Below are 14,426 nucleotides of genomic sequence, written 5' to 3' on the forward strand. Positions count from 1 at the left end.
TTTTTTTAAGTCATATATTAAAATTACACAAAGTATGGGAAGTATTAGGTGGTGAAATAGTAAGTGCATAGCTGTTTATGTTCTTTGTATTTTTCTGCGTATCTGAACACTTCATTTTGTCCTTTATGTGGGCAATCTGACACTTAACTTCATTAATACTTTATTTGCAAAATCTAAAACAAAAAAAGATAAAGGGAATAAGTATACTTAGGAGAATAAAGAATAACTCCAAAATTAAGGGTTTTGATAACTGGTACACATATCCTAATACTGTGGCTTAAAATTGAGATTTTCTACTGAATTCTTACCAACAGATTTTCTTGAAGCAAATATTTAGCCAAAATAGAAACCTATGTATGTTCAATTTCACTGAACAGTTCCATACCCTTTTCTCCTGAATGAAAAAACATTTTCAGATTTTTGCTCTATTTAAAAATATTAAGGCAGTGAGGAAATCTTGTTTGAAGTCCCAAGCTACTCATGAGAACGTCTTTTCTTTTCATATTCTCCAAAGACTGTGTTAAAATTACCTCTCAGTTTCACAGCAACCTTTAAAGGTATATACACAGAAAATCTCATTTTTAAATGGAGTCCATAATTAAATATGTATCTGTGTTGTGTTACTAGGCTATCAAATAGTTCAAACAGAAAATACAAGGCTAAATCCAGATTCTCCTTTCATTTGGCTTTGGGATGCATTATAGACTTGCTTTCTACATCTTTTTGCTTTAGCAGATGTTAACACTTAAAAACAAAACAAAAAAATCCTCTGTAGCAAAGCGACATCAGGGTATTATTTATTGTAGGCAACTAAGATCTGGCAGACATGAAACTGGCATTGCAACTTTTCCTCCTACATAGCAATTTATCAATTGCATAGCATTTCTGCATTCCTACTATTTGAGTTTCACAGTACCCTGTGAGGTGGGAAGAGCAGTACTGCCTACATTTCCCATACACAAGGGATACTGAGGCTTAGAAACGTAACTTGTCCTTTTCTGCTAACTATATGTTGATCCAAAAATAGAAATAACAAACCAATTACCACAATTTGATTATACTAACCTTATATTTTGAACTTTAAATTTCTCAAGTGTTAATATATCCCTAATGTAACTAAATATGATTCCTTATCATTCCTGGTTAAGCCAGGGTGTTCTTAGCTGCTTTCAAATATTAAATTAGATTTCTAACATTAAATGTAAACTTTATGAATCCATTCCTTAAGTAGGTATTTTGAAACCCATTTTCCAAAATAAATCTTAATGTCAAAAAATCAGTTTCTCTCTCAGTTGTAGGAAAAAATAAAGTTATCTTTCTTAATATTCAAGGTAAGACCTCTATTAACAAGCAGCTGCATCTTACGAACACTTCAGTTAGCTAGTTCACTTGAGAGATAAGACTGAGGCATATGGTGGTAATAATAATGATGACAAAGCTATTATTTTCACCTAATTAAACAATTTACTATATGCTGAGGACTGGGTTAAAATAATGTATGAAAATTAAAGCACTCCAAAATGTCAAAATTCTCACTTCACTGACTTGTGCTTTGGAGGGAAGGTTGCACTGGAGTGCACTCTAAAAGACTGAGGAATCTGCCACTCCCTAGGCAGGAAAAACTTGGGTTTCTGGTCACTCCCCCATCAGAAATACTGGGAACTCCTCTTCTTAGCTCAGTAATTGGAGCAACCCCAGTTCCCACAGACATCTCAGAACTTCTGTTTCTTCTTCCAAGCCAATCCCAGCCACAAGGAACTACCTGAAAAACAGATAGCACCTACTTTCAGATATTTCAACTACCACCCAATACTGAGAAAAACTTCACTTAGAGAAAACTGTTCGATTACTATTCATTGATGTTATGGGTTTTTTTACAGACTTTTTAGGCTCATGTGCTGTTGCTAGAGTTCTTCTGTACTACAATGCTATTTTAAGAAAAAAAAAATTTGAGATAACTTTTAGCTTCCAAATCACCCCCATTGTCGACCCAAATGTAAACAATTACTTACTATATTCTTTCTTTCTTGGAAGTGACTAAATTATTAATATAGCACACTTAAATGAATTGCATACTCCTTCATTTGTTTTTTAACTTTCCTAATGTATGAGTTTTGCATAATTGTCAGTTATTTTATAACAGAACAAACTTAAGGAACATGTATAACTGCAAAGTTATCAGACACCCAAAATGCCTGTATAAAAAAAGGTGACCCCCCAAAAATAGAGTACAAATTAGCACCCTAATCGAAACCCTTTAAAAAGTGAAAATCATAACATCACAAATTACCCTTAAACTTTTAAATAAATACCTGAATGTGTATCTTCCTTCCCACCCAAGGCAAAAGCAGATGGTATGATACTGTTTCTTCCCAGTAACATCAAGTACCCTTTGTTAAAACTCACAAGGTAGGAAATCTTTAGCAGACACAAAAGATGAAAGATGAAACTGCAGCAAGAGAGCATGGCAAATCCAAAAGATCTATTAGTGCATAAATCTACTGGAAAAAAAACAACAACAACAAAAGAGATAGAAAGAATTAACAAGATACAATAAAAGTTATGTCTTTAAAGCAGTAGATTATAACAGGGTGGGAAATGTTTAATATGTGTCCTCCTGAAAAGCAGTTACCATCTTTCAAATTAAAAAAAAACCAGCTGGTATATTTTCACAGCATCTAGATTTATTTATGGTATAAAGCCATAGAATTGTAATATTATTATTCCTTTCCCACCCTGGCAGAGAATAAACATGAATTCAGAAGCACAGTGGAGTGAAAACAAAGAAGAGAGAGAAAAGGCAGCAGAGAAAGACAGAAAAGGTGAATACAGAGCTACAGAAGTGTTTATTGAGCATGCTACAGAGGTAAGCAGAGTACACACAAAAGGAAATTAAACAACCATCAAACCTCCCAACTTTGTTAGAAAATTAATTTTAATTGTGCCGCTTTCAAACTATACTGAATTTTACATTTCTAAAGATGTAAAAACTCAACTAATAGAAAATATACATGACCATTCTGTCTACATAGATAACAGAATCTATGAACCTTGAAACTAAGTACATCAATTTGAAAAAGTATTGGTCATTTAAACAGAATCAACAATTCAGATTGACAAGAACTGTTCAAATTAATTTGACCTGTAGATTCTGAGCCATGTTTTTATTAAAGTCAAAGTCAGATCTATTCCTAAATACAAAATATTTTGAAGATTTATTAAAACTGAATATTACAATGCAAGGTAAATTAAGACTAAAGGCACATAAACTTTGGTCCCACCTGGTTGTCAGTTTTAGAAAACTGCCACAAAATTAATCTTCCTGCAAATTTTCGCAGTACACTTTCTTTTATCTTTGAAAAATACATGCACCAGTTCCTGAACTAGCTAGACCAGTCTGCACATGCTCAGAAATCCACAACCGTATTCCAAATCTTAATTACAAACTAAGGATGGCAATATATATTTAAATGCACATAAATCATGTCAACTTCAAAAACATCTACGAAAAATATTCAGCCACAAACAAGACGTTACTTAGTGCTGACATTTATATGATACGTCCCACAAGAGTGTGTACAAAAAGGTTAAGATTCCACAATGCTTTCCACATAGGGCTCAAACTTACAGAAATCACTTTGTTGTCTTAAGAAATTAATACTCTGCATCTTGTTAATTTTAACTAATGCCTACATTCATAACTGAATCTAGACCAGAATTGTGAGATACAAAAGGCCAATGTTTTTTTCAAAGCAATAAAGCCTAAGGTAGTAAAAACTAAAAAAATGCTGCTTTATTCTTTCAGTATCATGTATCTTATTTGATTAAATATAAAGAAATGTGACAAGCCAATAATTCAAAATAAGTTCCAAGCAGGAGAAACAAAAACTTAACCTTTTTACACACCCCTGCCTAAACATATTGTTAATTCCCATTTAACAATGTGCCCTAGACAACCAATTCCTTTCTTCTAGTAAATGCACAATAGCAACACTAGTTTTCCTTTTTAAGGCACGTATGTCAACTAAGTTGAAAAAGGAAAGTAAAATTAAAATTTTAAACAGACAATAAAAATGGCTTCTCTACAGAACAGATGAAAGAGAGCAGTTAATAACTCTGCCTTTACATATGCCATTTCATTTTATAACCAAGGAATGATAACAGCATGGGAAAAAAGAAGAAAAAAAAAGAAAGAAAACAACAAAAAAAATCAAACTCTGGTCCCCACTTTTCTGAACAGTCAATAGGTGTTGACACCAAACAATGTGATTCACCGCCAATCTTCATCTCCCCTTTTTTAAATTGTTGACTTGGAGAAAGACACTCTCAGATGATGGTTTTCACCAAGGTTATAATTATGAAGATCAATCAAGGCCTGAATAGCTTCTTCCACTGTTGCCATCTGAAGAAGAGCCATTTTGTGATCTCTTCTGAAACAAAATTATGAAATTAGATACTTCATAAAAATTAGGAAGGGCTTAAATACTTAACTTTTGCCCATTCCAGAATCAAAGATGTCTAGAAACAAAAAGAACAGCTACTTGAAGAAAACTTTTACTTCTATCAAGTCACTAATTTAAAGACAAGAAAGCTTGCTTACTGAAAAAACTTAAATGCTTTCACAGTGCCCCCAGTGTTAGCAAACAGTGTTCGTAGATCCTCTTCTGCTACTGAAGGACTGGGAAAATTAGACGGAAAAAAAGAGTAACAATTAATAAAAAATGTTTATATTTTATTCCTAAAATGTATATCCTTAATAAACTACTCCAGCTTTAATACTTACGGGATATTGGATAGGTGAAGGGTTGCAGAAGGAGGAAAAATGTTCTGAAAATTTTTGGATCCAGGTTTCTTAAAACGATGCAGTGGGGAATTACCAAAATCTTTTGTTAGCCCTTGATCATCAAGTCCCTCTCGAGGTAGTTGTACAGTCTGATGCTTAGACAGAGTAACACGAATAATTTTTCCATACATCTTCTGTCCATTAAGATGATTCATGGCTATAAAGGGGAAGAATGCCTATTAAAAAACAATATCAAGGTTCAAAGCAAAAATAATTCTCATTTTAGAATAGTTGAAATATCTGAATTCTGTTATGATTTTAAAATAAATCATGAATTTACAATAGCCACTGGTGACAAAACAAGTTCATTTGCACTAGACAAGGCGTTGAGGCAAAAAAGCCAGCTTCTTTCATAGAACGAAAATCCAAAATGTGAGTCTCTCTCTTCCTTGACAGTCCTGCTAAATGCCCAAGAAAGAAACTTAGTACTCATCTGTAACATTTTCTCCCTGCTGATCCATATCCTAACTGCCAAGTCCTACCATACCCATCCTCTTAATTACTCTCAAATTCATCTTCTATTTCTACACTTTTCACTGCCATTTTTTTTTTTATCTGGATAACTCAATCAGTCTCCTAATTTGTCTTGTTGGATTTTTCTCTACTTTTCTCCAATCCATTCTATACAAATCTATGTCACTACCTGCTTAAAAGCCTTAGGGATAAACTCTAAAATTACTCTTTCTTTAACATGGCTTATGCCTTTCTCAGTCTGACCCTACCATCTCTCTCAAGCCTCCCTGAATAAACATTTATTGATGATATACAATACTAACCACTTTGCTAATGCTGAGAATCAAGTGGTAAGACAAGAACCATCCTAGCCCTCCTCATGGAACCTACAGTATCTTAGTACCGTACTCCTTGTACTTAATGTTCCAGGTGTACAACACATATTTTCTTAAACACTAGTTTTTTTACCTTTAGCCCAGTCTGCATGCTTTTCTATTTATAACAATTTCCTATCTCCTTCACTATCCCTCCTAATCTATTTATCCTTTAGTGTTACTTCCTCAAGAGGGCCTTTTCTTCATCCTCTAGAAAACGTTCAGAACCTCACTAGATATTCCCCCATGCAATACCCTTTACTTATTTTTATAAATTCATTACATCTTAATTATTTATATCCTCCTTCAGACTGTAAGATACATGAAAGCAGGAACCAGTGTCTCTCCCCACAGCACACAGCACAGTGCCTAAACACAGAACATCACATAGCTACTTCTTGAGGCAGCAGTTGGGTTACTTTTCAACTAAAAGAACTGGTCTGAGATTAGAGAACAGTTATACGTTTTATGTTTTATTCACTAGTCACAACTGAAGAAAACCATGTCATAAGTCAAATAGTTTAGCTAAACTGAAGGTCTATTTGACTACTCAAATCAAAGTATTAGAGTATTAAACAGAGATGTAAAGGCAATATGGAAGAGCAGGGAATTGAGAATAAAATCCTTACTCTCAAATGTTTTTAATTTGACTTGTATACTACAGTACACAGTCTGACACAGGAGATACCCAGAATTTGTTAAATCCATGCATCTTGTCATACTTACTTGTATAGAATAAACCAGTTAAATATAAAACAGGTCTGAAAAGGAAAATGCTATAAAAGTATAAGGTACCATTCCAAAAAATCTTTTTCATTTATAGCTTCCCTAATTTGTAAAAATAAGTTTACTATTCCCGCTATAAGATAAATACTAAGGATGTAGCGTACAACATGATAAATATAATTAACACTGCTGTATGTTATACATGAAAGTTGTTAAGAGAGTAAACCCTAGGAGTTCTCATAACACAAAAAATTTTTCTATTTCTTTAATTTTATAACTCTATGAGATGATGGATGTTCACTAAACTTACTGTGATAATCAATTCATGATGTATACAAATCAAATCATTATGCTGTACCTCTTAAACTTACACAGCGCTGTATGTCAATTATATCTCAAAACTGGAAGGAAAAAAAAGTTTACTCTTCCTGATTTACTGCAGTGTTATACATTTGTAATAGTTTTTTCTCAGATTTTCAACTGAGGCTAATAAAAAAAATAAGCTCTCAGGCCTTAACTTTCTTACACTGTATTTCACATATACTTATAAAATCAACTCAATTATCCATAGTGATGGTATGTAAACTCCTTTTATAATAAAGCTTACTTGAATTATAAAATATTTTTAAGGTTCTATTAATTCTGTTGTTTTAAGTGAACAGAACTTTGCTTATGATAAAGTGCTATTACCTCATACAAAATGTGTTATAAGGAATGAGTTTTGGGAACAAAGTGGCATAAAGAAGTAGACTAAGGTTGTCATAAGAAAAGGTGTTTTAGTGCAGCTTTGAGAAGTTATAAAAATACTGCACAGTTGAGCTTTGAGATACTGAAGGGCACAAATAACAAAACAACAAGAGGTTCTAAGCATAGTAACTGCACCGAAAGGAGATGGATAATAGAGAAATGGGGTTACAAATAAAGCAAAATAACCAAACAGCTAACTCAGAAAGTAACCAGGTAATACGGGAGATTCTAGTCAGCTGATTGCTGATAAAAGGATGTGAATAAATTTAAAGTGGATGGGGGTTAAGGAGAGGGGTAATTAGAATACCAGGGCTTTTAAGGGTATTAAAAAATAAAAAGCGTGTCAAAAATGGACATATATATATTGATTAAACAAAGCAGAAGGAAATGATTAGAATAATTTTAAATGAATCAAGTTTAAATAACAGGACTCTAATATCTTGAAATCTGTTCCAAGAAATATGGCATCAATGAACAAAGCAATCAATGATCAAGAAGAAAAAAGTCAATGCTGCATAGTGGAAACGTCATTTTTGGTTTAGTATTATTTTCTACCTCTCCCTTTATCTCTGAACATAGTAATGAATAATGAGAAGTTAAAAGATGGTTAAAAAAAAAAATACAGGAGTTTACATAATGTGGAACTGGAGCTATATCAATAATTATCCCCTTTATAATTAAAAATATTGTTGCCTCCCCCATTTAAAAAAAAATGAATCTTGACATCCACTTGTTTATTAGTCTTGTCAAAGGACCCAACTTTTAGCTTTTTTTTTCTCTCTCAACTGTCTTCTATACCATTATTTCTAGATTTCTAGTCTTGTCTTTATTATCTCTTTTCCTTGGGTTTATGCCATATTCTTTTTTTTTTCTAAATTTTATTTATTTACTTATTGGCTGTGTTGGGTCTTCGTTGCCGTGTGCGGGCTTTCTCAAGTTGCGGCAAGCAGGGGGCTACTCTTTGTTGCGGTGTGCAGGCTTCTCACTGTGGTGGCTTGTTGCAGAGCATGGACTCTAGGCGTGCAGGCTTCAGTAGTTGTGGCACGTGGGCTCAGTAGTTGTGGCTCACGTGCTCTAGAGCGCAGGCTCAGTAGTTGTGGCTCATGGGCTTAGATGCTCCACAGCATGTGGGATCTTCCCGGACCAGGGCTCAAACCCGTGTCCCCTGCATTGGCGGGCGGATTCTTTTTTCTTTCTTTTCTTTTTTTTTAATAAATTTATTTATTTTTGGCTGCATTGGGTCTTTGTTGCTGCGTGCGGGCTTTCTCTAGTTGGAGGGAGCGGGGGCATTATCTTTGCTGCAGTGCACGGGCTTCTCATTGTGGTGGCTTCTCTTGTTGCAGAGCACGGGCTCTAGGGCGAACGGGCTTAGTTGCTCCTCAGCACGTGGGATCTTCCCGGACCAGGGCCTGAACCTGTGTCTCCTGAATTGGCAGGCAGATTCTTAACCACTGCGCCACCAGGGAAGCCCAGGAAGGCGGATTCTTAACCACTGCGCCAGCAGGGAAGTCCCTATACCATTATTCTTAACAGTTAAAACATTCTGTAAAACATCACTTTCACCGTACCACACATACTAATATGTATAGTACTTTTATTATCATTTAGTTTTACATATTTTAAAATTCCCATTAAAATCACTTCTTTGAGACATGACATATTGGAATTATTTTTCAATTTCCAGATACCTGGAGATTTTAAATGTATCTTTCTGTTATTAACTCTTTAACTTAATTGCGCAGTAGTCAGAGAATTTGGTCTGTATGATACTTACTCTTTGAAATTTACCGAAGCTTGCTTTATAGTTTAGTTTGTGATCAATTTCTGTAAGCATTCCCTGTGTACTTAAAAAGAATGTGTTGGATGTATAAACTATTAGATGCCTAATTCTATACATGTGTAATTCTGTTAATGTAATTGTGCTGTATCATTTGCGTCTTGCTGATTTTTTTTTTGGGGGGGGTCTGCCTGACATAATTCAGCAAGGTGTATAAAAACCTCCATTATCGTGGTGAATTTGCTCAATTCTCCCTGCAGTTCTATCCATTTATAATTTACGTATTTTGAAGCTATTTCATTAGGCACACATAAACATAAAACTGTTGTCATCTTGGTGAACTAATAAATCTTTTATCACTAATCTTTATCTGAAATGAATACAGCTACCTAAGTTTTCTTTTGCTTATTACCTGTCAATTATCCTTTTTATATCCCTTTACTTTCAATCTTTCTACATCTTTGCACCTCACACCTCTTGTAAAGAATAGGTGGCTTTTAAAATACCAAATTTGTCTTTTAATTGATGAATTTATTCCTTTACATCTGTTGTTATTATTGATGCATCTGGACTTGATTCTATCATTACTTTCAAATTTCTATTTTCCCCCATTTTCTCCATATCATTTGCCATTTTTCCCTCTTTTCTTTTGACTTTTTTTTTGGGGGGGAAGGTCTATTGAGAGCTCCCTTCTATCAGACCAGCAATACCTCAAAGTGCAACTCAGAGTTCTCCACTACTCACAGTAATGAAGAAGTGAAAGCCAATATATACACATACTTAAAAATTGCTCAAATATCGCAACACCAGAGTTACATGATTCCTACTCCCTTTACAGCACACTTCGCTAGATATAATTTAGTAGTTAAAGAAGAAGTAAGTTTACTTTTGAGATGGCAGCTACATATTAAATAAAAAGTTGAGGCTTTCTTGTAAGTAGTTCTTGAAAATATGAATTGGAGAAACAAGATAATTATTTTAACAAGGAACTACTCTTTGACATTTCCTTAGAATTAATTTACTTTAATTGTTGAAGATCAGTACACTACTTCAAAACATAATTTACAAATTATATTATTCCTAAAATATCCAATTTAAGAAAATTCCAGTATCAATTAAATAGGTTATGGTAGAAACTGAAACATCTTAATGTTTGCAAATTTTAAAACTCTGGTCTAAAATGATTTAACATGGCCTCTAAGATTTGCAACAATCCCATTCACACTTGTATACTACTGACTATACCTTGCCGTTTATTTCTCCCATACTACTTCCTAAGCATAAAAACATCTGCCTATATTATAAAACAATGAGTATTTCCAAACAGTGACCCATGAAAACCCAAAAGAATGAGAACAGAGCCCATAAAAAAAGCATACTACATTTTTAAAAATTTCACTTATTTTTTTCAATAGCACACCCTAGTTTTGTATAGGATTTGTGTGTTTGTGTGTGTGCTATAAAGGCATTAAGGGTCCAAGTACGTATTTTTACGGACATATACTTCAAGAAAGCAAAATCTAACCTGGCAGCAATGAGAAATAATAAATTATTTGCCACTACATATAGTTTGAAACCTATAAATCATGCTATTAGTAAGTCAAAGCTTTAGTAAAAAAATCTTATAAAAATTAGGGGTAAAGGATTTATAAATGTACTGTTAGGCACTGAATTGTATTCTCCCAAAAGTGATATACTGAAGCTTTAATCCCTCAATGTGACTACCTGGAGGCAGGGCCTTTAAGGAGGTAATGTAGGTTAAATGAGGTCACATGGGTGAGGCCCTAATCCAGTAAGACTGGTGTCCTTATAAGTACAGGAAGAGAAATCAGAGCCTCAGAGGCTGAGAAAAGGCTCAGAGGAAAGGCCATGTGAGGACATATGGAGAATGGAGCTCTCTGAAAGCCAGGAAGAAAGTTCTCACCAGAAACCAAATCTACTGGCACCTAACTACTGGCCTCCAGAACTATAAGAAAATAAATTTCTGTTGTTTTAGCCACTCAGTCTGTGGTATTTTGTTATGGCAGCCCAAGCAGACTAATACAAGTATAGCAAAAATTAAAGTATCACTTATCTAAATAGTCCTTACATAAAACAAAACCAAAAATATCGTGAAAAATTTGGTTAAATTCTACCTCAGGTACTTCTCAACCGTAATGACTGTGTATCCTTTATTTACATGAGGGTAATGCCACCCACAGCTCACACAAGGAGGAAAAAAACCAAACATTTAAGAATGCTTTGTCAACTATGAAACAAAAACTGTAAAATGCTACTTACAAAGTTTATAAAAACAATGGCAATGACTACACCCACCAAAGTACAGAAGTGTACACAAGCAGAGGAAGAAGATTTAATGAGCATCTATGACATAATTAGCACTTTTATATAACTTCCACTAAAGATGGATAATAGCTGATAAGAAACACTGAATTTCAAACTTACTTCTGATTCCAAAGGCTAAAAGGTCTAGTTCATCATGTTCTTAGTTTGTGAGTCTCACTGGATATAACAGCAAAAATACACTAGTTTTTACACCAAAAATGGCAAATTTCAAAATTAATAATGTGAGTACACCCAGTCTGAAGTACCATCATCCCCGAATCTCAACTAACAGAATTATAAGCTAAGAACATATGGACATTTACAGTCAATCACACTGTGCATATGCAGCTACATTCTAGATTTATGTGATTTGGCTTTGTGCATGAAGTCAAACGAGATGTTAATTAAGTCATCAATTATTTAATAGTATAAGTGTAACTTGTCTGAAGTACATTTTAAGATTTCAAGAAGGATCAACAGTGGGGTATTTGGTATAAGTTTTTCATTCTGTAAGAACCTGGTATCTCTAAAATATGTTTCCCATGTGACTCTTTCCTTTACTAAGTTTAGTTAAATACTTGCAAATGACTTTAGAAGAATTAAAATAACACGGCGTTAATCAGGATTCCATGGACTATATGAACTGTTAGCTTTGATTACAAGGAGTATCCAGGAATGAAAAACACTAAGGATCTTTAATATGTATGTCATAATTCTTATGTGAAATTGTTATTGTAATTTTGAAGCCAAAACATTTCTTCCTTAGACTCCACACAAGAAATGGTTAAGAGGACAGCAGAAAAATACAAATATGTTCATCATGTACAACTATTCATGTTAAAATATGAAAATTAACATGACATTTTGAACCCTGGCTATTAATAAATGGCTTCTTACTAATATAAAGACTTTGTTTTTATTCACAGGTTTAGATTATATATTTGAAATCAGATTTGAAGATGTATAGATAACATATAATTTAATCTTACCCAGTTGTGATTGGTTTCCATCAGCCATCTGTATTAGAGCACTGTCTTTCTTATTGTACAAAATCTTCACACGCTGCACATCTCCATAAACACCTTTTTTTGGAGCCACAGAGAGGTAATCCAAAAATGGAATTAATTTTACGTGCAAGTCAGCTAAAGATTATCTTTCTGACATATTAATGAAACATTCAGACATCAACATGATCACTCATTCAAACTCATCATTCTCACAAATGAATAAAGAAGATCAAGATTTTGAACAGTGAATTTTGAAAAGAATAATCTCTGATAAACCCTCAAAGCTATGTGAATGATATTAAATTAAAGACCATGCAAAATAAATCAGCATGCATTAAAACAAATTTTGTGTCTATGGAGTTTTAAATAGCAAAGAAAAATAGCAAAAGATTTACTATTCAACTTTAAGCCAAAGTGCTAGCTACAAATAAGAATTAAGGTGAAACAAAAATCAAATCAATAATAAAAGTATAGTGCTAACAATAACATACCGAAGAGGGTAAACAGACTTTGGGGCGTAACCATCTTTAGAAGGAGAGAAGAGCAAGCAGCGTAAGACAAGAAGAGAGAAGAGTCGAGGAAGAGCGGAGATGAACAGATCATCCATAACGAAGGGTGGTTCCCGCAGAATGGTGAGGTGGTCATGGATCATGGTTCAAGGCGGTTAATTGGGGCAAGTTGGTCCGAGGAACATTTGTTCAAGCACAGAAGCATGAACATAGGGAATGGAGACAGGGGATGAAGACAAGGACAAGGAAAATAAAGGATAAGACAGGGAAGGGAATGGGCATTTGGGAAAAGACAAGGAAAGGGAAGGTGAACACACAGGGAAAAGGATGAAATGGGGAAGGGAAACAGCAATGCAGAAGAAAAAAATAAGGAATTGGGGAACAAAAAAAAAATAAAATATAGGTCAGTACATAGGAAATGCAGGATTTGGTCAGAAAATGGTTGGTTTATGTACTGTACAAGAAAAACTGAGTAAAATGTAGTCATCCAAGACAAATATGGGTAAAGTACATCTATATCAAAGAGTAAATTACAGCATTTCATCTCAACATAGGGAAGGAAAGCATGCACAGGAATTTTAAACTTTGAACTTTAACTGCATAAGCATGGCTGGTTATGAAATGCAGGCAAAATTCTTCAGAGAAAAACAAAGGCACTCTGATTCAAACATTTTAGCATGCAGAACTGTGGATGACAATAGTACTAAATGATAAAATAGCTTAATGTTCGTATTAACAGAGGCCAATTAAAAATGAAACAAATATTCAAATTAGACATCATAAACTGATACATTGAGCTTCCCACATTTCATACCAGCTTCCATAGCAATCAAAATAAAATATACCAGACATAAAATGTACAACTAAAGAAAATAACTCAGCAATAAACTTTATTTAACGGGGTGGGAGGGGTTCAGGGAGGGGTAAAGTTGAAACATATTTTTAGAAGACAATGACTAATAACTGCAAAGAAAAAATTACTAAGAAAGACTGGAAGAGTGCCTCGTCAAGATCTTTGGAAGAACCTTCAAAGAAAAATGTATTAGAGTAGTTCACATAAAATAAGATTTAAAAAAATGCAATGACACATAAGCATGAAATGAACAAGCAAATAATTAGAAAAGGCAAAGAGCAAAATTGTTTTACAGTTACATCTGCAAATTAGATCACATTTGCCTTTTGAGAACAACAAAAAGATAAAAAGCCAAACTACAGTACTTCACCATATTTTTCTTAGGAAAAATAGGTAGTTAGGTTAAAATATATATATATATTAAAAGAGATATGACTGTCTACGGAAATAAAGTATTACCTAAACAAGTACATAGATTTTATTCGGAAGTAGAAACACACAGAAAATACTTTGACTAATGAATGTACATAAAAAGAAAGGCAAGTGCAAAACGAAATAAACATGAAAAACTTTCACAAATGAAATGGAGTTAAAAAATAAACACTAGAAAATTATTTTACTAACCTCTTCATTTAAATTGCTAACCAACAGGACTGTATTGCCACCAGCTGAGACTCCAGGCATACCCACTCGGCCAGCAGCAGCTGCAGCAGCTGCTGCAGCAGCGTTTGGAATAGCCAAAGGACTCAGAGCTCCTGGAACAGCTGCAACAGGAAGCCCTAATTTTAAAATAAAGCATATTTTACGAAACA

General features: G+C 33.9%; 1 protein-coding gene across 5 annotated transcripts in view; it reads right to left on the minus strand.

The window, feature by feature from the left end:
• Positions 1-2,827: 2,827 nt before the first annotated feature.
• PTBP2 (polypyrimidine tract binding protein 2) overlaps positions 2,828-14,426 on the minus strand; it is an 80,498-nt gene continuing 68,899 nt past the window's right edge. For 2 of the 5 annotated variants that reach the window (XM_082477589.1, XM_082477585.1), the window contains 6 exons: positions 14,239-14,393; positions 12,744-12,777; positions 12,235-12,327; positions 4,784-5,000; positions 4,601-4,678; positions 2,828-4,430 (listed from right to left, as the gene is read on the minus strand). In XM_082477589.1, coding sequence (XP_082333715.1) covers positions 4,298-4,430; positions 4,601-4,678; positions 4,784-5,000; positions 12,235-12,327; positions 12,744-12,777; positions 14,239-14,393 — 710 coding nt within the window. In that variant the 3' untranslated portion in view covers positions 2,828-4,297. The remainder of the gene's footprint in view (positions 4,431-4,600; positions 4,679-4,783; positions 5,001-12,234; positions 12,328-12,743; positions 12,778-14,238; positions 14,394-14,426) is intronic. The other 3 variants (XM_082477586.1, XM_082477587.1, XM_082477588.1) reach the window with 3 other exon arrangements.

The sequence above is a fragment of the Balaenoptera physalus genome (assembly GCF_965194825.1).
Source record: "Balaenoptera physalus genome assembly, chromosome: 1".
NCBI lineage: Eukaryota > Metazoa > Chordata > Mammalia > Artiodactyla > Balaenopteridae > Balaenoptera > Balaenoptera physalus.